This window comes from Perissodus microlepis, chromosome 1 (assembly GCF_051167445.1).
Source record: "Perissodus microlepis isolate ML-2025 ecotype Zambia chromosome 1, ASM5116744v1, whole genome shotgun sequence".
Lineage (NCBI taxonomy): Eukaryota > Metazoa > Chordata > Actinopteri > Cichliformes > Cichlidae > Perissodus > Perissodus microlepis.
In genome coordinates, this window is record NC_140461.1 from 26826751 (window position 1) to 26854621 (window position 27871).

The 27871-nt window shown below is 39.4% G+C and overlaps 1 protein-coding gene across 6 annotated transcripts in view; it reads left to right on the forward strand.

The window, feature by feature from the left end:
- nhsb (Nance-Horan syndrome b (congenital cataracts and dental anomalies)) overlaps window positions 1-27871 on the forward strand; it is a 59909-nt gene that overhangs the window by 22323 nt on the left and 9715 nt on the right. For all 6 annotated transcript variants that reach the window (XM_084925088.1, XM_084925318.1, XM_084925401.1 and 3 more), the window contains exons 2-6: window positions 24856-25008; window positions 25094-25230; window positions 27151-27198; window positions 27427-27471; window positions 27595-27636. In XM_084925088.1, coding sequence (XP_084781214.1) covers window positions 24856-25008; window positions 25094-25230; window positions 27151-27198; window positions 27427-27471; window positions 27595-27636 — 425 coding nt within the window. The remainder of the gene's footprint in view (window positions 1-24855; window positions 25009-25093; window positions 25231-27150; window positions 27199-27426; window positions 27472-27594; window positions 27637-27871) is intronic.

Here is a 27871-nt window from a genome sequence, read left to right on the forward strand (position 1 = left end):
CTACATGGAGTGTTCCTCCTGTTTGAATTTGAAGTAAAAGTTGTGATAGTTTAGATGCTGAATGGCTGATAGTGACCAGTATGTAGTCAGCGGAGAACATAGAGCTGTGAGCCCGTGATAACTAAAGCTAGCTTCCAAGATTCAACTGTGATGGAATAATGGGGAAAAAAAGACGACAGATGGAGGGAGAAGGAAAGAAATCTGTAGTCATTGTACAATGTTGTATATGCGTGTGTGTGTGTTTGACAGTGAGAGACAGAGTATGTCATGTGTGTGAAGGGACAGCGTGGAAGAGAAGAGCAATAAGGCCAAGCTTCTTCGAGGAGACTCACTCTCACTGTCACATCGATCAGACTACGGCATCGTACACTCTCATGCAGCCGACACCCTGCTCTTCTTGCACTCTCATTGGTGGAAATACAACATGGAAGTAAAGACAGGATTTTCTTATTTATGTAGATGTACTAGTCTAGTGAATAATAGCTATAAATCATTTATATACCTATAAATTATAGGTATAAAAGCTGCAGATTTTATTTACTAAACATCAAAACTATAACCTTGCAGCTAGTTGGTTTGAAGCAGGGTAAAAAAAGGTAGCCTCGTGTCAGCAGGAAGCAGGATCTGTAACATATCTGCCTGGTGGACTTCATGCGACTGCAGAGATGTAATCAGCTGTGGAAAGTTTTCATCCAGTACAACAACACTTACTCTAGGAAATATATCTACATAGATGTAGTGCAGTCTGCCTCCTCAACGAACTGCTGTAATCACATAAAACTTGAATTTAATTATGCCAACTTATATTAATATTTGATTCATTTATGAATATTTTAAGCATTATTCTGTACATAGTGATGCATTTCCACGATGTACTTAGGTCCTGTTGACAAAAGTACACATATTGGCCACAGACACCAGACACTGAAGGGATAGTTAAAACAAAAATCCTTCACAAATAAATTGCATTAGCAAAAATAACGTCCTCATGTCACCTTCGCCATGATGCGTGGGTATATGATTTTATTTTTTTGACGCTACTCTCAGTGTAAAAAATAATGTAAAACCACAAATTCATTTGGTACAGATCGAACCCGTTATTAATTAGTCAGCTTGCTGGTGAGATGTGCTGGCAAGTAGATTTTGTTACTTTTGCACAGAGCCAGGCTTTTTGTTTCCCACTGTTTACAGAGAAAAGTTGAGCTATGCAGCTCCTGGCGGTATCATTATTCTCAACTACCTCGCATCAAGGTAACAAATAAGTGTACATATACAAAATGACCCTGGAAGGCAAAGTAATCTGGCAGGCTAAAGTCAACAGAATTAGAGCAAGTAAATGAAGAAATAAGTGCATCAAATTTAAAGACGCACACAGGTACACGGGCTTATAGAAAAGCTGCAGAGGTGCAGCGGTTATTTATAATGCAATGACAATATGGGTGCGGAATGTATTATTGTTGTTGTCTTTGTTCTCCATCGGCTCCCGGGAGCAGATTTAAAAAGGGGGCAGGGTAGATGTAAAATAATGGAGGCAAGAATTTTTAGTTAAAAGAAAAAAATCTTTCCTTTGTGCACTAAAAATATAAATAATCATAAACTTTGTATACACATTAATTTTATAGGCACTGGCAGGGACGTGCGCGCGCGCACACACACACACACACACACACACACACACACAGAGGGCTACAGGGTGTGCCCAGCGTCAGCGAGAGTACTCTCTGTGTGCCTGCTCTCTTACTCCCGGTGCCCTTATTGGTTCTTGCCCAATCTGGCCATCCAATCGCAACAAGCGGAGCGATTCTGTGCACAGACTTGCAAATAATCTGCAGTTTTACACACAGCTCTCCACAAGCACCACAATTATCTTTGTTTTTTCCAATATTCATGGCTCATTCTGTTACCCTGCAGAAAGTGATGAACGTCACGTGATGAATGCAAATTACCTGCCAAGTTCCACTTCTCACAGCGACAAGTTACTTACATCTTTTGCCAATCCCTTTCCAAACTATTTATACTTCCTTTAATACAGTAGTTCCTATACTACACACGTTATTCTATTTATGTGGCTTTCCAAAACACATCTGTGAAAACTGCTTTTTTTTCCTGAGTCTGTTGTTTAGTTGAGTAGAGGCTTATGAAGCTGTAGTGAATTATTAAGCAGGGTGAATTATGGGGCTGGAGTGAGTGAACAAGAGAGAGAGAGAGAAAGGGAGAGAGAGAGCGAGGTCTGGACAAAAATAGGTCAACCTAGCAGTGGCAACCCAGGGAAGTAGAAATGATTCGTTCTCTGAGGAGGAGCTTTGTGTGTATGTGTGTATGTGTGTATGTGTGTGTGTGTGTGTGTGTGTGTGCAAGTGTGTGTGTCAGAGATGCTGTATATTTGTCAGCCGCTCGTGGTGTGATTCTAATTCATATTCTACAACAAAGCAGCTTAAAAGAAAAGGTTCACCCCTTGAGCCATGAAAGGGAGTCAATTCACATGTGAATCTGGAAAAAAATAGTGGGAAGTATCAGTTGACACAAATAATTTAAGGTGGGATACAATTATATAGTATTTTTTTTTTCTTTTCGGGGGGGGGGCTGTGATGGAAAATAAGCAGTCAGAACATTTCTATAGCTGCCTGACATGATTTAGTTTCAGATTTTTAAAAGTAAATGAGGCTGATTGTTAAAATTTCACCAGCTCCCTCCGCCTACCACCACCAGCACCACCTCTTTGCTACCTTATTCAACAGCACTGTCTTGCTGTGGCTCTTTGTCTCATGTCAGATGAGTAACTTCCCCTCTAGACATAGCTCTTCATTCAACAACTGACAACTTGTAAATCAAATCCTCTGCTGAGATGTGAAAACAAAAGTCAAAAATATGAATACACTTCTTTTCCTCATGTTTTTTTCTTTAATGTCTTTTTAATCATTACACAGTCCATCACATTCATCTTCTGAACCTTGAAAGAAATCCAATCCCAGGGTCGTGAACCGCTTGCTCTGACAGTCTGTGCATAAACGTATTCATTCATTAGCAGATGCTACAAACATTTTAATAATACCTATTGATATGTGATTTGCACATGTCATTACTCTTTCATCCATTTTTGGGTTATATGTCCCTCCATCTGTATGACTCATGCACATCCATATGTATTTGTGTCCATCTACCTATCTCTTGAGGGAAATTCCTTCAAATACAGCTCAGACTTTCAGTTGAAGCGATGGACTAATCAGATCTTGAAAGTCAAAGGTCAGTGATGAAGGTCACTGTGCGTGCTTGTAAATGCCATATCTCAAACACACCTGTTGTTCAAAGGTCACCATTACCCCTGAAATTAACTTTTGGCCATTACTCTAAAAATTCACGTGTCAGTTATTGCAAGATTTCACACACATTTTTGCTAAGTAGGATGAAATAATGACAATGATAAATGATAAGATTTTAGTGCAAAAGGTCAAGAACATAAAATTGTGCTGCAGAAACACATTTCTTGCCATTTTGCAGCAGCTTAGCTCAGGAAACGAATGGGAGATGTGGCCATGTTATTATTAGTCTAAACAACAAACACGAGTCTGGACAGGCAATGCAAGGCATGCAACTTCAAGTTGGTCGATATGTTCATGACTACTTTACATTACAGATTCATTCTTTTAAAAGGTTTTGTTTTTTGTTGTTAAGGTGGGTGATGTTGCACTGTGGGGATGCAACAGCAATGCACATCCCTCTTCCGGGATTTAAACAATTTGATTTCTTTAATATGACACACAGCTATTGCATTATTTCCTAAATCCATTCAGACTGCTCAGTTTAGGGCTCTGATTAGTGCCTGGTATAATCTGCGGACTCCTACCGCTGCTCTTGACTTTAAAATCCTGCTTGTGTTATACAGACAGAAGCAGTTCAGCAAGAGTTCAGGATAATGTAAGTTTAATCGTTTGGCTTTTATTATCAGCGGAAAAATGTAGGTTTAGATGGATCTGGGCAAGTGTTCATCCTGTAGGGAAGAAACCCGCCAGTTATTAACAGACAACCAAGAGCATTACCACCAAGCACAGCGTCACCCTGCCTCCAGTGAAACCCACGAGAGTGTTGGGATGAATTCTGCATGTTTGCATTAGTGAATGTACGAGTATGAACACCTTTGTGTGTCGCTGGCGCTGTGTGCGTGTCTACTTATGTGATGAAAATACACATTTATCTGTTTCCTGTGTATGTGTTCATCGTGTATGTGTTCATGTGTGAAGGGGTGAAGAGGTTCATGTGTGTGGAAAGGTAAGAGAGAGGGAGAGAGAGAGACAGAGAAAGAGAGAAGCATGACCTACATTTGGCAAAGCTCATCGTATGAAACTGCCTAACATCACCCCAGAGCTCCTCAACGCAGAGCCACACGATTGGCTGCTTTTAGCTCCAGCCTGACAACAGCACTGGCATCACCCAGGGGGAGGGGGAAGGGAGAGAGAGGGTAAGAGAGGGAGAGGAGGACATGGGGAGGATTCACATACATTAAATCCAAAAGAAGAATCAAATTGATGTAGTAATAGAAAGAGACAGAGAGTGAGGAAAACACTCTAATTACAGACAGTGATATTATTAAAGTTTGTGTGTGTGTGAGTGTGTTTTCTTCTTTTATTTAAGAGTATATTTGACATGGTTAGTGACAGTGTGATGGTCTATTTCATAGACGGCCAAATATTTTTTTCCGAAAAACTCCATAAATAGGGTTAATAATTTGGTTGTAGTGGCCCTTTAAATAGCCCAGCAAGCCCCAAATCCCACAACACAATAACACTTTAATAATTTTCTGCCATAAACTGATATATCTATGTAGGTTTTCATTCGGTCAGGTCATGGTAGCCTTAAGCACTTGAACTAAAGGCAATTGGACTTCTTTTTTTTTTGGTTCTTGAAAACATTTATTTACTTATCCTCGAGGCCTTGGTCTTTGATGCTGACAAAAATGTATCATTTTATGTTCAATTTCTCAATTTCAGAAATACTAACATTTCTGCCAATATAATGACAATTTATGTAGCTATATTGTTTTCAAAAATTCCTGCAAAAATACTTCAGCAATAAAATTAAGTAGAGTAATAAAGTAAATTACCTACCAGTATGATCAAATACTTCTGTAATACAAATAAGCGGCTTAAATTTAAAGGAAGATTCAAGCATTATTTGGTTCTTTTGATCCAATTTTATGCAAAAAATCTTACATTTAATCCATTTTTAATGTTATAAAATGATATACGACCTATAAAAAAGTTCAAACATTATAAGACTCAATGGCTAAATCTATTATAATATATCTAAGTGTTGACACATAACTCTCCATAAAAAATGTTGTAAAAATTTGTGATTATTATTAATTGTTACTGTTTAAAATGTACGTTTACATATACATATAACAGATTACCCTTTTAGTTTAAAAGGTAATTTAGTTTTACAATTACAACAATTAGGACACAAAAAATTACATCTAGCAGTTAAGTGAAGGATACCTAAAACTTTAGAATAACACTAAACATGAAAGACGTCATGATCCAGGCTCAGAATGTAAATGTTTTTATCATTTAGAATTCGGTTTCCATGCATTTCCTTTTGTATCTTATATCTTTTAAAGCTCCAGTTTCTGTGGGTATTAGATTTTAGTATCCTTGTTCATCTATCTCTTGATTTGTGTTTGTTTTTATAAGAATCTCAGGGTTCTGTGTTTAAGGTTAGTATTCTTGTTTATGTTATGTTTTTTAGTTTTTTATTCTTCATGGTTAGAGTGTGATTTCTGTTTATTCGATAAATCGCTATGGTTCTTGGTTTCATTCTTGTTTTTCATTCACATGTACTCAACAGTATGTGTGCTTAGTTCCTATCTGGCGTTAATTACTTTAGTTTTCTGTTGAATTTACTGGATTCTTCCTTTTTTCTTCTCCTGTTTTTCTGCTGTTAAGTTCACCTGTCTGCAGTGTTTCGGATTTGATTGTCAGTCGCTTCCTGTTTTACTTTGTTAGTCACTGACTCTAGTGTCTGGTATCTACTTTGTACTTTCTGTCTCTTGATTGAGTCCGACTGTCTGTAGCACCCCTGATGTCTCTACTTCAGGTGTCTCCTTTTCCCTCATTACTTCCTTTGTATTTAAAGTTTGTGTTCTTTGTCAGTGTCTGTTTCCTTGTCTACTTTCATGACTTGAATCCTGCTGGGTAACCCTGTGAAGCTGGAGGTAGTTAATGAACTCAGAAGTAAGATTTTTACAGCTAGTACCAACAATTACACTTCAGTAAACGTTAGTGTTTTCTCTTATAAGTATTAGTATTATTTTATAGACTGCAACTCAGACAAGTTAATTAAATAAACTGTATTTTGTATTTCATTGGGATTTTTTATCGGTTAGTGTTGATGCTGTGAAGTGTACAGTGAAACACAAGTCTCTTTGTGTTTGTGAAATTTCAATGCCAGACAGGGATTTTAAAACATTAGGAAACGATGACAAAACACTGGAAAAGTGATCTCTAAAAGCACTCCAGGTGGAATATCTCAGAGCTTATCAGTTTAACTGGGTAGCAATGAATTAGTATAAATAGGAACTCTTGTCATTCTTCCATAAAACTGGACTAAGAGCGATGTTACGAGGTTACTAGGTTGGACTTATAATATTTACAGTACTTTCACTTACAGCACCGCTAGCTCTAAAAGTGAGTCACTCTCTTCCTTCCCTTTCTCTTTTCCTTTCCTTGAGATCCCCAGGCACAAGGCATTATGGGAATCACTCTGGCACAGCTCTCACTCTTCGCAGCTTTAATCTTTAAGTTGTTTCCATAGAAACAACTAAATTCACTCAGCTGATAACTGTTGGATCATTTCTAAAGCCATAAATGAATGTCTTCATCTAACATAAAGCGCCTCTGTAACCCAATAGCACAGGAATGTCTTAGCCACTGTTATTCACTGATTATAAGGAACGGAGAGTCAGTGCTGATGACGGTGTGTAGGACAAAAAGAAGTCCAGTTGTTAAGGGTTTTTTTGTTTTGTTTTCTTGTGTCTTTTGGGGAGATTTTTTTCAACATTTCCCAGTATGACCACTGCCATATTTTTGTAATTGGTGAACCCACTTCCTTAGATTTGGTTATTTCAGGTTAACATAGCTGCAGCAGAATCCCACCTGTCGTCTTCTACAGCATGTTGGTGTTTCTTCAGTCACCTCAGAAGCCCTCTCCTCTCCCCCTCAGTATCTGCCTGTCTCTCTTTGGTCTCTTCTTCTGTCACACTCTTAGACTTGGCATGTCATTAGAATTACAGACAGACAGAACACTAAAAAGAAAAAGAAAAACATAGCCCATTAGTGTGATTGGAATAAAGACCAGTTGAAAACAGACTCAGACAGACACACACACTTGCGCATGCATGCACACAGACACATACCCATTCACGCTGTGACCAGGGTAGGAGTCTTCCTCGGCACGTGCACAGCAGGAGATCACCCACTCCTTGCAAATGTGCCGGTTTCCATGGAGACACACAGTTAAAAATAACATGGGCGATGGCTTGTCTTGTGCCATTCCACTAACATGGCTGAAGCGCTCTCACACACACACACAAACACACACACACACACACACAGAAATGTTGGCAGCAGTGTGTCTGACAAGCACACAGAGAACAATATGAAATCACACACACATACGGCCACAGTTCTTACAGTATGATAGTGGCATTTATTCCCACCCTCCTGCCGCTGGCCTATACAGAGGTGATCTCTGATATTTTTGGAGAGAAACAAAGACACACTTAACTATGGTTACTGTATAAAGCAGATGGTATGAGTACACCATTATAGTATATAAATCTACCTTCACATTAACAGTTAACTTTAATTCTTTGGGGAAAAGTCATCCTGTTACTCATCCAGCAGATATACACCAACATAAGTGTTTATTGTTTTCTTATTACTTGAGGAATCTCCAGTATTTGATCACTTTTTAGAGAAATGTGACTTTGTACCTGATGACACACGGTGCTAACAGTGTGTGTCTCCCACCTGGTAATGTGCAGGTACTTTATTAAACATTTATAAGAACTTTTCTCAAGTTAAGCAGTTGCCTGCTTTGCCAAAAAAACAAAAACAAATTATCTATGTATAATTTTCTCTTGATAATTCTCTATTCATGTCACATCAGGTAATTTCTCCTAAAATTAAACTACCTGTAAGTGAAGCTTTACAATTGTTTTTTACAGTTATAACGAACGTTTTTGTCCCTAGTCTGGTTAGGGATGCATTAAGGTATCATGGATCACTAGACACAGTGATGGAAGATGGAACAACAGACAGCATTAAGACAGGAATATGAAACTAGGATACTAAACAGCATCAGTAAATTAAAAAAAACAAAACAGTCAGAGCAGTCAGATGACACAATTTGTAAGAGAAGTTCAGAGAGTCTTGAAACGGAGTCACTGAATACAAATTATTCTAAATGACTAACATCAGTTAAAAAGACCACTTTCCTTTCCTAGTTGCTGTCTCTTACACAAGTTCACCTATCTCCAGTCTGCACAAAGGACTCAGCCAATACTTTTGATATTATAAAATGACCATCTTTATTCATAAAGGTCTTTATAAAAACATGCAGATAACATTTTAAGTAGGTCAGGTGTTTGGTAGAAAAAATACAAAACATGTATTTACTTATATATTTACTGAGGCAACGTGTAGACTGCCATGTGATAATTGCCAACATTAAGAAACAAAGCGTACTTGCCGTCTGGTATAGAAATCCTTTGATGACATATAGCTTTTTTATGCCTTTATAACAATTGTGCATGAAGTGAATGTTTGTACAACGCACCCCAGTAATAAACTCACCATAATTACAAATACACAACATTGGCTCTCACTCTATGTAGTGTTCATGCAGTACCACTAAGGGGCAGCACAGGAGCTTTCCACTGGTGTCTGTTAATACTGAGCAAACAGCAAGTACAGAGCCAGGAAATAATCCCTTGAACATTTAACCTGCTGTTATATTGTTGATATTTTCTCTGGCTCGTCTGACCCATTGTGACGTAGTGGATGCTATAAATAAGCCTACGCCTGTATTGACAGATGCTCTGCCTCATCTCTGTTTGCCATTACGGCCAAGTCCCGCAGCCTTATAGAAATGGGCATGTAGCTATGATAACATGAATGTTGTGCAGGAGGGAAAGAACAGAGGGATTGAGGAGGAGGGAGACTGAACAATGGCGCAGGTGTGCAGCTTTTGAAATAGGAACAGAAACAGAGAACAGCAGTAAATGTAATGATTTGAGAAGATACACACCGGAAGCAAGTCACATTATATGCCAGCGCATTGAGATAAATTACACTACACCAATAAATTCTAAACTAGCGACCTTTACTATTTTGTTATAAATTCAGTGAAAGGATCTTAAAAGTGTACCGAGCAAGATGGTTCTTCGAACATAGATGTTCAGCACTTTTGCCTTTGCAAATGACTTTGGACATGGAAGAATTATGACATACAACATGAAGTCACTGCAAAGTGGTTTATTCTTAACCTCCTAGGACTTGGCGTCCACATATGCAGACATCACATTTTGGGTTGTCTAGACCAAAATATAAAATTTTGCTCTACAAGGGCCCGATTTCCACTTACGAGGATGTTATACTGCCACTGTTCTATCGAAATTTAAAATGAATGTCCTCATAGGTGAATATATTTTTTCTCAGAAACAAAAATCAGGTAAAAAAAATCTGTTTTTACATTCATCAGGTCCCAATCAGCCCAAATAGGAAAGAGAAATTAAAAATACATGCATGTCTTAGGAGGTTAAAGGTAGCAAGTACATTAGTGAAAGGTCGGTAGTGCTTACTGTTTTATTTTAAATTTCAGCTTTAAAGAACTTTTAGCAACATGACGTTGCTGCTGTTGATCATACATTATATTAGCAAGTCAGTCTCAAAAACAGTGTGTATCTTTTGACAAAAATATACACAGAAGTAGTCATTTATATGGTATCAGAGTTACAATCATAATCATCAAGCTAAGAAAATGCAAGAGAAAAATACAGAGCGTGATCCCTCCATTAAAACAAGTCGGTAAAAGCTTGTTTTAAGTGACTTAAAAGATGAGACGGATAAAAGTGATTTGGTTAAGCTTCTCAGGCAGAGCAACCCATTAGGGTCCTATCTGAGAAGCTCAGGTTACGAAGCAGTTAATATGTGGTTGAAAGGTCTCTGATCTTGCACTGATGTTTCATAGATCACTCAGTACCACAGCCCCTGACAAACAACCCCAGGGACGCCAAGCTATTAAGGACTTCCCAGCAGTCCTGTTTAGGAAATGTGCTGTAAATAACTGAGGCAACCCACGAGCAATGTCTGTACATTTAATATTCGGAGCCATGTGCTCTCTTTGTCTGCATATTGACCACTGTGGGGAAGCGTGCAGGGACACGTGGTGGCTTTAGATGTGTGTTCAAATATTGCTGGTGTGTCTCCCGGGCATGGCAGGAGGCTGAAAGCTCCTTGATCAGACTGCCAGCTCCACCAGCTCTTCTCCAAAGTCAGAGCTCCAGATTACAGCAGATTACCAGGCGGGGTGCGCTTACACTCTCTCTTTCTGTGAGTGCGTGCTGTTTATTTTACACCCACATAGGGATCATGACCCTGATAGTCAGTTCAGACAAAGACAAAGTTTCTCTAAAGAGGACACTGCATTATTGAAAAAAAAAGCAAAAAAAAAGCACCATTGAGCTCAGCTTTTCAAACAGTAGACTCAATTTTCTCCCCTCTTCTTCAGTGTTGCAAAGTTCTTCAAATGTTTGACTGCATCAATGAGAGATGTTATAACCGCACAGCATGTCTTTTAGATCACGGTCATACATATTCCCAGCATGTGGTGGATTAATACATTAATACGTTGACGCTGAAGCCTCCTTCCACATATTACCGCATCATAAAGAGATTATGGTCAGGGACAGGCCATGCCCAGGCAGGAATCTACCATCTGATACAGGCACATGGGGGTGAATCACAGGGACAACAGGGATGGCATACAGACGTGTAGTCCTGTCACTCTTTGTTAGTGTCATGAGGCTGTCAGTAAAGCAGTGGAACATCCACATATTCTGTGGACAAGAAAGAAATAGTCCTTTATAGTGATATGTTGGGTCAGCTGAAGGGAGGAGAAAGCAGGGATAGCAGGTGGGTGGGTGATGATGAGGAGGAGGGAGAGGTCTGTGTATGCAGATGTTGTTAGTTGTTGTTAGATGTTGGGCTTGCACAGGAATGGTTTAGAAAGGTCTGTAGCTTTAAATAAGGTGTTATTACTGAGAAACAGATGATAAGGAGTCTAAAAGAGAAAGGAGGACCAACAGACGAAGACACAGAGGGAGAAAAGAAAAAGAGGAACTATACAGCTGCTGACTATGGCTTTGGCTTGTCTTGGTCTAGGGTGCGTCCCTGTGCGATCCAGAGGTACTGTCTCCAACATCAAGTGTATCTTAAACTTCTTTCTTCCTGTTTAGTCCCTGTTTTGATTGTCTAAAATGTTCATTGGATTTTTATTAGGACAGGACCATTCTCCTGTGTTGATTTTATATCATTTGTAGAATCAATGTAGAATATTGCCGTATCCATATTTTTGGGAGGGAGTGGTGTGTTAGGCTGTATATATAGAGTGCTCATACACAGATATCCATTTAGTGTTAATAATGCATAACTTTAAACCTTTGTGTATACTGTATTCACAAATTAATTTATCTGCCTTCAAATTCATATAAATTTGAGTGACATCCCATTCTTAATCCAAAGGGTTTAATAGGATGTCGGTCCAACCTTTGCAGCTATATCAGCTGCAACTCTTCTAGGAAGGTTAATTCAAAAGGTTTAGGAGTGAGCTTAAGGGAATTCTTGACCATTCTTTCAGACACTAATGTTGGATGAGAAGGCCTGGCTTGCAGTCTCCACTCTAATTCATCCCAAAGGTGTTCTATCAGTTTGAGATCAGGGCTCTGTGCATGCCAGTCAAGTTCTTCCACACCAAACGTATTCATCCATGTCTTTATGGACTTTGCTTTGTGCATAGTCTATGTTGCACAGTCATGTTGGAACAGGAAGGGGACGTCCCCAGAATGTTCCCATAAAGTTTGGAGCATGAAACTGTCCAACATGTCTTGGTATTCTGAAGCATTAAGAGTTCCATTTCTTCTGGAACTAAAGGACCCACCCCAACTCCCGAAAGAGAAACCCACACCATAATTCCCCCTCCATCAAACTTTACACTTGACACAATACATTCAGACAAGTACTGTTCTCCTGGCAACTGCCAAACCGAGACTCGTCCATCGGATTGCCAGATGGAGAAGTGTGATTCGTTCCTCCAGTGCTCTAGAGTCCAGTGGCGGCGTGCTTTACACCACCGCATCCAACGCTTTCCATTGCACTTTCATATAATGTGATGTAAGGCTTGGATGCAACTGCTCGAACATGGAAACCCATTCCATGAAACTCTTTATGCACTATTATTGAGCTAATATGAAGGTCACATAAGGTTTGGAAGTCTGCAGCAACTGACTCTGCAGAAAGTTGGGAATTTCGATGCGCTATGCACCTCAGCATCTGCTGACCATGCGCTGCGATTTTACGTGGCCAACCACTTTGTGGCTCATTTGCTGTCACTCGCAAACGCTTCCACTTTGTTATATACCATTAACAGCTGACTGTGGAATATTTAATAGTGAGGAAATTTCACGACTGGACTTATTGCACAGGTGGCATTGTATCACGGTGCTACGCTGGAATTCACTAAGTTCCTGAAAGTGATTCATTCTTTCACTCGTGTTTGTAGAAGCGGTCTGCATGCTTGATTTTATAAACCTGTATTGTCTACCAAGCATTTTGTCACATAGTGAAGCAGTGGTAGTACTGTTGTTTTACAGCAAGAAGGCCCTGGATTCAAATCCATCAACTGGTTGGGGACTTCCTACATAGAGTTTGCATGTTCTCCTTGTGGGACAAATGGAAGAAAATCTATGCATGTGGTTAGAAAAGAAAAGAATTAAGTCCTTTTCAGTTGTCAAGATCAGGGAAACTAGCGATTAGAGAACCAGGAAGAGATAAAAGCATTTTTTTGTGCCAGGGTATAAACATGTTTATTTCTGCCATGAATTTTTTGGCATAGAAGTCAAAGGGACTGGCTTTTAAGCACTTCCATGTTGGTATCTAAGTTGCCACTTTGTATAAATGTTTAGTTGATTGAGTTTTGTACTGTTGGTCACAAGTTTAAAAATATATATTGTATGCCATTGTATATTGTATAGATTAATAGACATTAATCAATAAATCAACCTAAAGATTAACTGATTAAATTAATTCTTAGTTTTTATAACAATAAGAATTGTACAGCAAACGATTATACTGCCATTTTTATAGGGGTTGGAAAAAAACTTATACAGCATATATAAGTATATTTCGTCTGGCAAAATATAATACAAAATATTGATACAGTCACACAAAATATTGATATTTTATTATAATAAATTAAAATACTCCAGGAATACTACAAACAAAAGGGCCCATCTTGCCAATCTCTCAGAGAGATTGTCAAAGGTTGGCAAATAATTGGTACCTCATTTATAAATGTAGACAGACTGCCAACATGTTGACTAAGTATTTGTAAAATGAGCGCAACTTGAGGCAACAGGGAGGTTGCTTTGAGTAAATGTTAAAATTAAATGTGAATTTTTGTCTATGTAGACAGCAACAGATATGTGATTTTTGACGATTAATCACTGATATTTGCTGTATTATCAGAAGCTGATTTAATTTAACTGCAAACTTGATCCAATTCAATCGCAGACTGGCAGTCTTATGACAACATTTACGGGACCTTTTAGTGACAAAGACTTTTTTTCTCAAAAAAAAGTTTGATAAATTGCAATAAATGATAATGCAACAATCATGTAGAATATCGCAAAATGTTAAAAATTGCAATAATATTGTATCGGGAGCAGTGCTGGGGTAAAGACTCGAGAAAAATAATGTATTATACAATACTCGTTATTTCAGTAATACATTTAAGTTAAGCAGTATGTTACTTGGTTACTCACCGCAGAAAGTGATTCATTACACTACTTATTATTGTATCATTACTCTATAAAATTACCTGAAATTATTACATCATTACCAGTTAACAATATAAACCTATAGGCTACAGTCCCACACACCAACACAAATCCCTACCCTAATGGTGACACACGTAGGATCTTTCTTTAGTATTTGCACATGAAAACACAGCCGGCAACACAAAGCAAAGATGAAAAGCAGCCCAAAGAGACTTTAAAGCAATCACCACAGTGATTCTACTTTAGAAGGATGAAAAGGTAGAAACGGAGGCTACAAGTCTGAGTTCTCATTCAATTCAACAGTGTTGGGAATAGGGCTGCCACGATTAGTCGACTAGTCACGATTACGTCGACTATCAAAATCATCGACGACTGATTTAATAGTCGACGAGTCGTTTGAAGCTTTGTAAGATCCCAAAACACGCAGGAATAAGTAGTAGGATTTAAGAGTGTAATAACGGACTGAAACAGAAGATGGCAGCACTGCATGTACAAGGATGCCAGCTGCCGTTAAACTCCGAAGAAGTAGTATCTCTGTCCCAGAATTCATAGCGCAGCCCAGCTCAGTTTCCAACAATGGCGGCAGCTAGTTAGTTTTAATATTACTCTTATTATTCTTTCTGGGTCACAAAATAAACGTTTAGGCGAGAATGTAACTGTGTAAACCTCAAATATCTGCTCAGTTTATCAAGACACCACATATTTTCAAAAGCGCTCCGACGTTTTCGGAGATGTCTGTTACCCACTAGCTCGATAGCTAGCCGGGGGCAAGGCTCACTAGAGCCCGTGAGAACACCGGACTCTCACGGGTTCTATACTTAAAGGTATATAAGTCACTTAGATAACTTAAAAATGTTATTGTTTGGCTTTTTTTTTTTTTAGCATTTTATTTGTTCCTGAGTAAATCGGTTTGGCTGAGATTAAAGTTATAGTTTTTACACAGCTAAATAAACGTCAAGCAGACAACTGATTATCAGAAGTGTGAGATGCTCGAGAATATACTCCGGTGTCCTGTTATATTTTAGATAGCAAGGAGTTTATTAAACTTCACCGAAACAATCTGCAAATTTCATTAAAATTTAATAAACTATCATCTTGTCTTTATTTTTAGTTAGCACGTACCTTAAACACTTAAAGCTGTAAGCTAATGATAGTTATATAAGAGCAGATGCGTGCTGGTGCAATAAGCTGTACGTTTTACATCCAATGGATGATGATCTGATTAGTCGACTAATCGCAAAAATAATCGGTGACTAATCGACTATCAAAATAATCGTTTGTGGCAGCCCTAGTTGGGAAGGTTACTTTTAAAATGTATTCCATTACAGATTACAAAATACATGCCCCAAAATGTATTCTGTAACGTATTCCGTTACGTTACTCGATGAGAGTAACGTATTCTGAATACTTTGGATTACTTAATATGTTATCATGCTTTTTACAACTACGTGAATGTACTATTGCTGTGATTTATTACTATTACTGAAGGTCTGCGGCTCCGAACCATAGTAAAGGGACCTCTGGTTAATAGGTGGGTTCCGTGTCGGGCTCGTAGCCGAAAAATAGCTTTACTTTGTTGTCTGGGTCAACTTTTCTTGTGAGAGACAGAGAGAGGCGTTGAAAGGCTGCTCCAATGGAACTTATTGTTTCGGAGGAAAACACGAACACAGCGTACAGTTGAGTCTTAATAGCTTACTTACAACTGGGCTCGTCAGGCACTCTTCTTGGCTGCAGTGGTTATTATTATATTTACACGCTTCCAGCTCCCGTTTTTGCTCGATGACAACTCCTACTTTTCCTTTTTCTCCCTCCTCGCGCTCACAGACACATAAAGGGTATGGCAGTCCATTCTCCCAGCAGCACGGACTACACTGCCTATGATGCTACATTCTTTAGAGCTATACCTGTAGCATTCTGCCTATTAGCTTAGCACAACAACAACAACAACAACAACAAAAAGGCGCTCTCTCACCCAGGAAACACGCAGAGAGAGAGAGCGTCACCCTGTAACCATGGCAACCGCAACGCTGCCGCCTGGAACAACAGAACATCACAGCTGTCAAACAAAACCCAAACAGTCCTGACCCGCCACAATATGAAACAGGGAAGTACTACCGTGTAATCCATATATTTCAACAAAGTAACTGTATTCTAAATACCACCGTTTTAAATGGTAACTGTAACGGAATACAGTTACTCATATTTTGTATTTTAAATACGTAACGGCGGTACATGTATTCCATTACTCCCCAACACTGCAATTCAATTCCATTTTATTTACATACAGCGCAAAATCACAACAACGTTCAACTCAAGGCGCTTTATACTGTAAGGCAGAGAGCCTTCAATAATAGAAATCACTCCCTTTGCTACCTGGTGAAGATCAGGGTCTGGCTGCTGGGCAGGAGACAGCAAACAGCGATAAAGTCACTCTGGATTCTTTGCTAGCTTTGTGTTAGCATGCTGTCTGTGCAGGTGCTTGCAAAGGGCTAAAGTTGTATGAGCAGCATAATGTAGCTGGATGCCACTTCAACTTTACCATCGCACTCTCATCCTATTGTGCAATAAAAATTAAAGTAATTTCTGTATCTCCACTCCTCAAAAGCTCTATTGCTGTACCACTGTGCCATTTTTCTCTTTCCACACATGAAATAAAATCAGCTGATTGTAGCTTGTAATTGTAACTGTAATGTAAATACAGTAACGCTTTACATTACCTTGTTACTGAAAAATATCATGTAATCACAGTAACGTGTTACACTCAGCAAAGATCCTGAGTGAAGTATTGTGATAATATCATATCGTGGGGTGTCTGACAATTCACACCATTTACATCTTTATAGTATAGTCATTTGTACTTACACTGACCACTCAAAATACTTTAATACAGTACACTATTCCATGCATGAGCATATTATCTACCTCACATTCTCAGCCGGTTCAGAATCACCAGTTGCCCACAGAGACACAAGGAGACCATGCAAATTCCACAGAAAAAGGCCACAGTGGACCAGGAGGAGATACAAAAACAGAATCTCAGAAAATATGAGATGTTGCACTGTTTGAGTTGCCATACGCTCACAGTGCAATTTTCCTCAGCAGAACTGGCTGGCTTGTGTTTCTTATATAACAGCTGTCTACTATGACAAGATTCTGCAGCTACTGCCTAGGGAGTATACTGCCTGACCCAGATACACCCTAATACATTCTACTAATGACTTACATTCACTCACATCTGCACAAGAGAGATTGAAAGAGATTAAAAAAAGAGAGATACAAAATCTGTATCTGTATATATATATATATATATATATATATATATATATATATATATATATATATATATATATATAACTATATATAAATATAGCTGGGCCAGTAATAGAAAAGTTAATGCTAAATCTGGGACATGTGTAGTTGTCACAGATGATTATGTCTGGTTGTAGTCCTGCTTCATACAACCTTGATACAAGTATAGTTGTGACACTGTGTAAAATGGTAATAAAAATACATTTTTAGATCATTTAGCACATATTGAATCAAAATTAGCACAAAAAACAACTTATAAAATGTTGATTATTTTTGACAGATATATTGAATTTGCTGGTAAAAACTCTTAAATGAAACAGTGATATAAAGGCAACAAACAGTTTTGCAGTTCTTAAAAAAACACCCGGTGAGACATCTCACAACTAGTTCATTAATAAAGCTCTATTAATAACATGACTGAGTCTAAAAAGAGCATCCCAGATAGGCATGGCATCCTCTTTCCATCCCTTTTGTTTCACAGATTACGAATACTATTGCCAAATCTTTGATCAAATCTATCAGAAGTGGGAATAATTTATGATGAAGTTAAACATCTGAAGTTTACATCAAGCAAAACTGGAAAGAAAGAAAAGATCTTTTTCAACTACTGTAAAGCAGCTGTAAAGAGTGCTGTTAAAAAAAATGATGCAACACTGAGGTAAACATGACTTGAATGAAACATGTTGCCAGTATCAGATTTAAAAGCATGTATTTCAAAAGGTTAAGTTTCATGATTTCTAGATTAATAAGCTCTGTTTGTTCAATTTTCATTTGAATTCAATTCATTTTTTTAAATTTAAAAGGATTATTTATATATATATATATACATATATATATATATATACATATACATATATATATATATACATATATATATATATATATATATATATATATATACATATACATATATATATATATATACATATATATATATATACATATATATATATATATATATATATATATATACATATATATATATATATATATATATACATATATACATATATATACATATATATATATATAAGAAGGCAGGAGAATAAACCAGCTGTTCTCCACAGAACCAGCAAAGGTGTACTCTCAGTGGCAAGGGAACAATAAGAGAACAGCACCACCAAGGCTGGAGACGGAGCAATACTGGAAGAGCATATGGGAGAAGGACGCAACCCATAACGGCAATGCTCAGTGGCTAGTGGATCTGAGGGCAGACCATAGCGACCTCCCTGAACAGGGACCAGTAACCATCACAGTGGCAGATATCCAAGAAAGGGTCTCCAGTATGAAGAGTTGGACAGCACCAGGGCCCGACATGGTTCATGCCTACTGGCTGAAGAAGCTGACTGCACTCCACGAGCGTCTGGCAGCACAAATGAACCAGCTGCTAGTTAACGAGAGACACCCGGAATGGCTAACCGAAGGTCGAACGGTCCTGATCCCCAAGGACCCCAAGAAGGGACCGGTCCCATCCAACTACCGACCAATAACCTGCCTCAGTACTACATGGAAGCTCCTGTCAGGCATCATATCGGCTAAGATGAACAGGCACATGGGTCAATACATGAGTGGGGCACAGAAAGGGATTGGCAAGAATACCAGAGGTGCAAAACACCAGCTACTGGTAGACAGAACAGTCAGCCGAGACTGCAAGACCAGACTGACCAACCTGTGCACTGCCTGGATTGATTACAAGAAGGCCTATGACTCAATGCCCCACAGCTGGATCCTGGAATGCTTAGAATTGTACAAGATCAACAGGACCCTAAGAGCCTTCATCAGGAACTCAATGGGGATGTGGCGTACAACACTAGAGGCCAACTCCAAGCCCATAGCACAAGTCACCATCAAGTGCGGGATCTACCAAGGAGATGCTCTGTCCCCACTGCTGTTCTGCATAGGCCTGAACCCCCTCAGTGAGATCATTACAGAACTGAGGGGATTGAACTACCAGAAGGCAACATTGCAGACATAGAGGACAGTTACAAGTACCTGGGGATCCCGCAGGCGAATGGGAACCATGAAGAGGCCGCTAGAAAGGCTGCAACCACCAAGTACCTGCAGAGGGTCAGGCAAGTCCTGAGGAGTCAGCTGAACGGTAAGAACAAGATCCGGGCCATCAACACCTACGCCCTGCCCGTGATCAGGTACCCTGCTGGGGTAATAGGCTGGCCAAAGGAGGAGATAGAAGCCACTGACATAAAGACAAGAAAGCTCCTTACCATGCATGGAGGGTTTCACCCCAAGTCCAGCACCCTGAGGCTGTACACTAAGCGGAAGGAAGGGGGCCGGGGACTGGTGAGTGTCAGCACCACAGTCCAGGATGAGACAACGAACATCCAAGAATACATTGGGAAGATGGCCCCAACTGACCGAGTGCTCAGTGAATACCTCAGGCAGCAGAAACCCAAGAAAGAGGAGGGAGACGAGGAACCATCATGGAAGGACAGGGCCCTGCACGGTATGTACCACCGGCAGATAGAGGAGGTGGCTGAGATCCAGAAATCCTACCAGTGGCTGGACAAAGCTGGACTGAAAGACAGCACAGAGGCACTAATCATGGCAGCACAAGAACAAGCTCTGAGTACAAGATCCATAGAGACTGGGGTCTATCACACCAGGCAAGACCCCAGGTGCAGGCTGTGTAAAGATGCTCCAGAGACAATCCAGCACATAACAGCAGGGTGCAAGATGCTAGCAGGCAAGGCATACATGGAACGCCATAACCAAGTGGCCGGCATAGTGTACAGGAACATCTGTGCCGAGTATAACCTGGAAGTCCCGAGGTCAAAATGGGAGATGCCCCCAAGGGTGGTGGAGAATGACCGAGCTAAGATCCTGTGGGACTTCCAGATACAGACGGACAAAATGGTGGTGGCTAACCAACCGGACATAGTGGTGGTAGACAAACAGAAGAAGACGGCCGTAGTGATCGATGTAGCGGTTCCGAATGACAGCAATATCAGGAAGAAGGAACACGAGAAGCTGGAGAAATACCAAGGGCTCAGAGAAGAGCTCGAGAGGATGTGGAGGGTGAAGGTGACGGTGGTCCCCGTGGTAATCGGAGCACTAGGTGGGGTGACTCCCAAGCTAGGCGAGTGGCTCCAGCAGATCCCGGGAACAACATCGGAGATCTCTGTCCAGAAGAGCGCAGTCCTAGGAACAGCCAAGATACTGCGCAGGACCCTCAAGCTCCCAGGCCTCTGGTAGAGGACCCGAGCTTGAAGGATAAACCGCCCGCAGGGGCGAGATGGGTGTGTTTTTTTTTTTTTTTTAAATATCATTTTTCACACAACCATGAATTTCTTTTCATAGAGAAACTATTTTGGAGTGTGCCCAAGCTCTCAGGCTGTTATAAGTGCCACCAGTCCTCCTGCAGATATTCAGCACACCCAACATGGAGAGAAAAAGGAAACTGCATGTGGCAAAACTGTGTTCATCCAACACTGTCAGTGTAATAAAAGCAGCTGTTTGACATATATGTGCTTCAATTTGCTGTTAATTGCAGTGTTACAGCATTGCAATTAATTTTGGGGTTGTAACATTGAACACACAATAATTGTCCAGTTGAAACAAACTGACATTTTTCTGCCTTTAAACTTAGATAAACATACTGTTGATCTAAGAGTTGATACAACATAAAATGCTATCTTTTTCTCATCTGTTTGTTTTCTCTGTTTCTCATCAACACTTTTTGGGGGGGGTGTGGGGGGGGGGAGTTATTGAAGTTGTTCAGCAAATCGTTTTGAGATCTCTCTTTACCGTCTGCATGCATTTATCACAAAATTTGGTTTGATATTCTCAGGCATTTACTCTCTTTTGCACTTTTTTCTTTCATACTTCCCCCTCTTTTGTCATTAATGGTGTTTTATGCAATTCTTGGCAACAATGTTGCAAGTTGCTGACACTGCATCTGCAAATATCACAGTTTTGGGAAACAGAGACTTAGACGTAGAGTAAAAAAGAGAGCAATGATGGATAAAAGTTGGCAAGAGACAGGACTTTAAATCAGCATTCATGCAGGCACTGCTTTCAGTTTGTTCAGTTTAATCTGACTGTGTCTTTAAGACACAATTATAGTTGTCTATAACTTAAACTTGATTAAGATCATACCACACTTTATGAGTACTCATATAGAAATGCTGGTTGTACTAAACAGCAACAATGTACCAATTTAATGGACATAATGTGGTCAGCAATGTACAGACACTCAACTTTTCTTCCAGCTTTGGTCAATATATTTTGCTTGTTTGTCCTACTTGTAATGAAACTAAAATATATTTCAGTTTCTCTTAAAAAAGTTCAAGTTCTTTTCTTCGGCTGTGTGAAGTCTTGTTATATCTTCAAAAACATTATCTTTATGAATTATACAGATGTGAAATCTAAAAAAGTGACTTTGTCTGTAACTGTAATTTGTAATGGTTTGTTTGATGTCACTGAACTGACTCTGTGTTTTTTAACCTTGTACTTTACATGAGCCAAATGCTGTCTGATTATAATTGGATGCAGGCACATATAAGGAAGGTTGCGTGGCTACTGACATACAGTGTGGCTTCCAAGGATGCAAGTGCATTTTGAATTATGAGTTATAAGACAATTGATTGCATAAGCTAAAGAGCTTAACAGCACGTATCGGTCATTCTTTCACTTCTTGTGTGAACATCAACTTTGAGAATTATATACAAATGATATAGATATATCTATATATCTATATATATATATAGATATATCTATATATAGATATATCTATATATATATATATATCTATATATATATATATATATATATCTATATATATATATATATAGATATATATATATAGAGAGAGAGATATATACAGGGAGTGCAGAATTATTAGGCAAATGAGTATTTTGTCCACATCATCCTCTTCATGCATGTTGTCTTACTCCAAGCTGTATAGGCTCGAAAGCCTACTACCAATTAAGCATATTAGGTGATGTGCATCTCTGTAATGAGAAGGGGTGTGGTCTAATGACATCAACACCCTATATCAGGTGTGCATAATTATTAGGCAACTTCCTTTCCTTTGGCAAAATGGGTCAAAAGAAGGACTTGACAGGCTCAGAAAAGTCAAAAATAGTGAGATATCTTGCAGAGGGATGCAGCAGTCTCAAAATTGCAAAGCTTCTGAAGCGTGATCATCGAACAATCAAGCGTTTCATTCAAAATAGTCAACAGGGTCGCAAGAAGCGTGTGGAAAAACCAAGGCGCAAAATAACTGCCCATGAACTGAGAAAAGTGAAGCGTGCAGCTGCCAAGATGCCACTTGCCACCAGTTTGGCCATATTTCAGAGATGCAACATCACTGGAGTGCCCAAAAGCACAAGGTGTGCAATACTCAGAGACATGGCCAAGGTAAGAAAGGCTGAAAGACGACCACCACTGAACAAGACACACAAGCTGAAATGTCAAGACTGGGCCAAGAAATATCTCAAGACTGATTTTTCTAAGGTTTTATGGACTGATGACATGAGAGTGAGTCTTGATGGGCCAGATGGATGGGCCCGTGGCTGGATTGGTAAAGGGCAGAGAGCTCCAGTCTGACTCAGACGCCAGCAAGGTGGAGGTGGAGTAGTGGTTTGGGCTGGTATCATCAAAGATGAGCTTGTGGGGCTTTTTGGGTTGAGGATGGAGTCAAGCTCAACTCCCAGTCCTACTGCCAGTTTCTGGAAGACATCTTCTTCAAGCAGTGGTACAGGAAGAAGTCTGCATCCTTCAAGAAAAACATGATTTTCATGCAGGACAATGCTCCATCACACGCGTCCAAGTACTCCACAGCGTGGCTGGCAAGAAAGGGTGTAAAAGAAGAAAAACTAATGACATGGCCTCCTTGTTCACCTGATCTGAACCCCATTGAGAACCTGTGGTCCATCATCAAATGTGAGATTTACAAGGAGGGAAAACAGTACACCTCTCTGAACAGTGTCTGGGAGGCTGTGGTTGCTGCTGCACGCAATGTTGATGGTGAACAGATCAAAACACTGACAGAATCCATGGATGGCAGGCTTTTGAGTGTCCTTGCAAAGAAAGGTGGCTATATTGGTCGCTGATTTGTCTTTGTTTTGTTTTTGAATGTCAGAAATGTATATTTGTGAATGTGGAGATGTTATATTGGTTTCACTGGTAAAAATAAATAATTGAAATGGGTATATATTTGTTTTTTGTTAAGTAGCCTAATAATTATGCACAGTAATAGTCACCTGCGCACACAGATATCCCCCTAAAATAGCTAAAACTAAAAACAAACTAAAAACTACTTCCAAAAACATTCAGCTTTGATATTAATGAGTTTTTTGGGTTCATTGAGAACATGGTTGTTGTTCAATAATAAAATTATTCCTCAAAAATACAACTTGCCTAATAATTCTGCACTCCCTGTATATATATATATATATATATATATATATATATAATCTCATTTATGATGGGAGAAATTTTTCTTTGCTGAAATCTTTGTTGCAATAAAAACATGAAGGACTGAGAAATTTACAGTGGTCTGTTGGTATGTTCAGAGTTTAAGGTGTGGGTTTAGCTGCCACCTGCTGGTGTGTCAGGGCTTTGTCTCGTGTTTTCACCCACAAGACATACAGACTAGAGACTGGCAAATTCTGTCTGTAAACAGATTTGAAGAAGGTTGACTGGCTGAAGTCTTTCAGTGTGGAGCCTGCATGTTCTCCCTGTGCCTGCGTAGGATCTCTTCGGGCACGCCAGCTTCCCCCTGCAAGCATGTCTAAATATATACTTGTTAGGTTAACTGGTGATTTTAAATTGGTCAAAGGTGTGAAGGTGGGAGTGAATGCTTGTCTTTCTGTCTGTGTTAGTCCTGTGACGGCTGGAATAGGCTCGAGCCTCCAAGCGACCCTGAACTGAACAAATAGTTAAGAATATGGATCGAAGGATATACTTGTATGTGTGTGCGCAAAGCACTCTGCAAAAGCCCTATGTTCTAAAAGTAAATAGAGATTGCCTTCAAAACTATTTAAAATATCAAAAGTGAAGTTATTTATGAATTAATGTCATATTAAATGAATGAAGACTACATTATATCTACATTTATTGTGCTGGCCTTCAGCACAACAGCAGCTTTCCTAATTTTATGCACAAGCATTTGATGGGCAGGTTATTCAAGCATCTTGGGGAGCTTATCATAGTCTTTCTGTGAATTTAGTGCATCTCTCTCCTGTTTCTTCACATGGTCCTCAATGATGTTGATCGCTTTTCCTTCTTCTCCTCATCATCAATTCATAGCATTGTTGTTTTGCTTCAAATTTTTTTGGAAACAATTTTGATTTCTGCGCGTCCTATTTATTTATGATGTAGAAACCACGCAAACTCAAGAGTCCAAAGTTAAAACTTAAACATGGATAGTCACATCAAAGATTCTATTTAATTGTGTCTCTCTCCTCTCATCTTAGCGGTGTCAAACCTCGACATAGAGAGCAAGCTGGCGGTTCACTATCAGGCTCCATGGCACCAGCAGCACAATGTATTTCATCCTTGCACCCGACCGCCGTGTCTGGAGGAGCTGCACAGAAATGCTCAGCTTAGTCTCAGAGCTCTGCACCGAGGTGAGAGAGGCAAAATCAGGGGCAAAGTTGCATTATGTACAAAGTATGGATTGGAAATTTGCACTCGTGTGTTCGGTTTTCACAGACGAACAACAGCGGCAGCGGTCCACGAGTCGGGAGAGAAATAGGGTGACCATCTCTATCTCAGTGGCGCCCCCCATGCCCACCTTCCCTTCGCCCCACACCATCCGGCGGCAACAGAGGAGTCGCCTGGCAAGAGCGGTAAGGATGACTCACTGAGAGTAACATGGACTAAGAGTATGTTACATTTAACAAACAGGGTGGAGTTAAGATGCGGTTCACTGTAAATGACAGCAACTACACCAGGGACTTCCCTTGCTTCATAAATCCTCGTTTAGGACTGTGCATCTTATCAGTTGTCAGTTAATATCTGTAGCAAAAGTTGTGATAAAATTTGATATTTGGCATCAGTATCTCCAAGATTCTTCTTCAGTCAAATGCATGTATTTTGATATTGCACCTTAACACTTATTGTTGACTCCTGTAAAACAAAATAAAAGGAGATAATATTTTCATATACTTACAGTGTCAGAGTTCCACCTCCCTCCACCCATATTTTGATTGCGATTCCTATGCAACACAAGTAATCAAACACACAAAGAAAGTTAGAGATTAATTTGATTGATATAATTTTTTGCTGCAATCACATATTTTTATAGCCTGATAAAATTCTCATTGTGAGTTATTTTGGCCATGATAGTTGTGTAAACCCGTCTTAAAACAATTCTGCCGTGTGGCTCCAAGTAGGAGAAACTACTCCATGCTCTGAACCAATATAATGTTTGCATTTGTGAATGTTGTGTGTGGAGCACAGATGCAACAGATCCACTTGTCAAATCAGTAACAGTTTTGACAATTTTGAAAACATAGCTTTTAAGGGAACTAAAAATACTCCTAATAGAACTCTCAGGTCAGCTGATAAGTCTAGTTGTCCCTAGAAGCAGGCTAAAAAACAGAGGAGATCGGGCCTTTGCGATTGCTGCGCCCAAACTTTGGAACAATCTGCCTCTTGAAACTAGGATCTCTTCAACACTTGACATTTTTAAAAACCCATTGAAAAACACATAATTTAATTGTAACTGAGTTTTGTTCTTTGTGTGTGTTTGATCTACTTTTTACTTTTTTGTCATGACAAAAAAAAAACAGACATGGTTAGGAATGTATTCCAAGCTGCTTTATTCTTTTAAATAAATAAAACAGAAAAGAAACCCTACTGTCAAAAACAAACAGTCTTAAGTGTAATCAGTACCATCAGTAGTGTGTGAAGGAATGGATGAGTTGAAGATGATGCATCTAATAGTGTCAAAAGTAAAACACCAAACCTAATGCAGCCAAAGTCCAACCTGGTGTCTCAGAGCCAACCAAAACTATGCCCTAAAGGCTTTTTATATAGAGTCCTGGCACACTGGCCCAGGTGTTGCCAGTGTCACTGATTGTAAACGGGAACTCCGCCTCTCCAATGCCTGCAAACAAGACACACATGAGCCAAAAGGAAGGCAGGGTGCAGTGGGTCGTCACAACTATGTACAGCACTTTGGTCAACCTGTGTTGTTTTTAAATGTGCTTATAAATGGTAAATGGCCTGTATTTGTATAGCGCTTTACTTAGTCCCTAAGGACCCCAAAGCGCTTTACACTACATTCAGTCATTCACACACTGGTGATGGCAAGCTACATTGTAGCCACAGCCACCCTGGGGCACACTGACAGAGGCGAGGCTGCCGGACACTGGTGCCACCAGACCCTCTGACCACCACCAGTAGGCAACGGGTGAAGTGTCTTGCCCAAGGACACAACGACCGAGACTGTCCGAGCCGGGGCTCGAACCGGCAACCTTCCGATTATGAAGACAAACTGCCAACTCTTGAGCCACGATCGCCCACATAAATATTTCTAAATAAATTGATTGATTGGTTGATTGATATGAAATCAGAAAATTGCTTACTTTGAATTCTGTGTACAGGTGACAATAAGCTGCTTAGATAAGCTTAAAGTGTTTCCTTAACTGGTTCAAATTGCCGTGTGGTGCTGTTTGCACAACTTTTTGTTGGTTTTTATGTAATCTGTACTTCGTGTCTTCCAATAAAATGATAAAATATCTTATTCTAACTTTTGCATGCAGCAAGAGAGAGCAGAAAAGGAGCGAGACTTAGACTATCAACCCAGGAAGGTAAAACAGAAATTTGTTTGTGATTTTTCTATTGACACATGCTAATGTGAAATTTATGTTATATGCACATTTGTGCACAGTTAAGGCTGTGTCTGGAACTATATGTTATCATGCTACATCTTTTATACCACTTCTACTTTTTTAATTGCTTTGGAACTTTTTTGTGTAGAGGTTGTGTGTTTTTAATTACACTCGCTCTACTCTTTCTTGTTTCAAAAACTCTTGAAGGAGAGGCCTGTGAAAGAATCAGAAATCCAGACCATACAGAGAAAAGTAAGAAAGAACATTTACACTTGGCCAAAAACTGATCATTTTCAGTCCTGACAGACTTTACAACATTTGCCTGTGTGTGTAAAAAAATGCTTGCTTTTATGTGTGTGTTTCTTTCTACTACAGGAGAGGCCAAGAGAAGCAGATGTTCAGACGATCCAAAGAAAGGTAAGAAAGATGTGTCAGAGTGACATACCTGACATCTGATGTCAAATATTTGTACACCTTTTTTTTCTTTTTTTTTTACAGCTTTTATGTTAGGAGATAAATGCAGGATTGTTACTATATAACATATGTTTAAAAATTTCCTGGGTTGTGGGTTGAAGAACAGGAACATGTAGCAGCATCGATTAAATATCTGTTGGGGAGAAAAGGTTGAAAAGAGTGCACTGCCTTGTTCAGT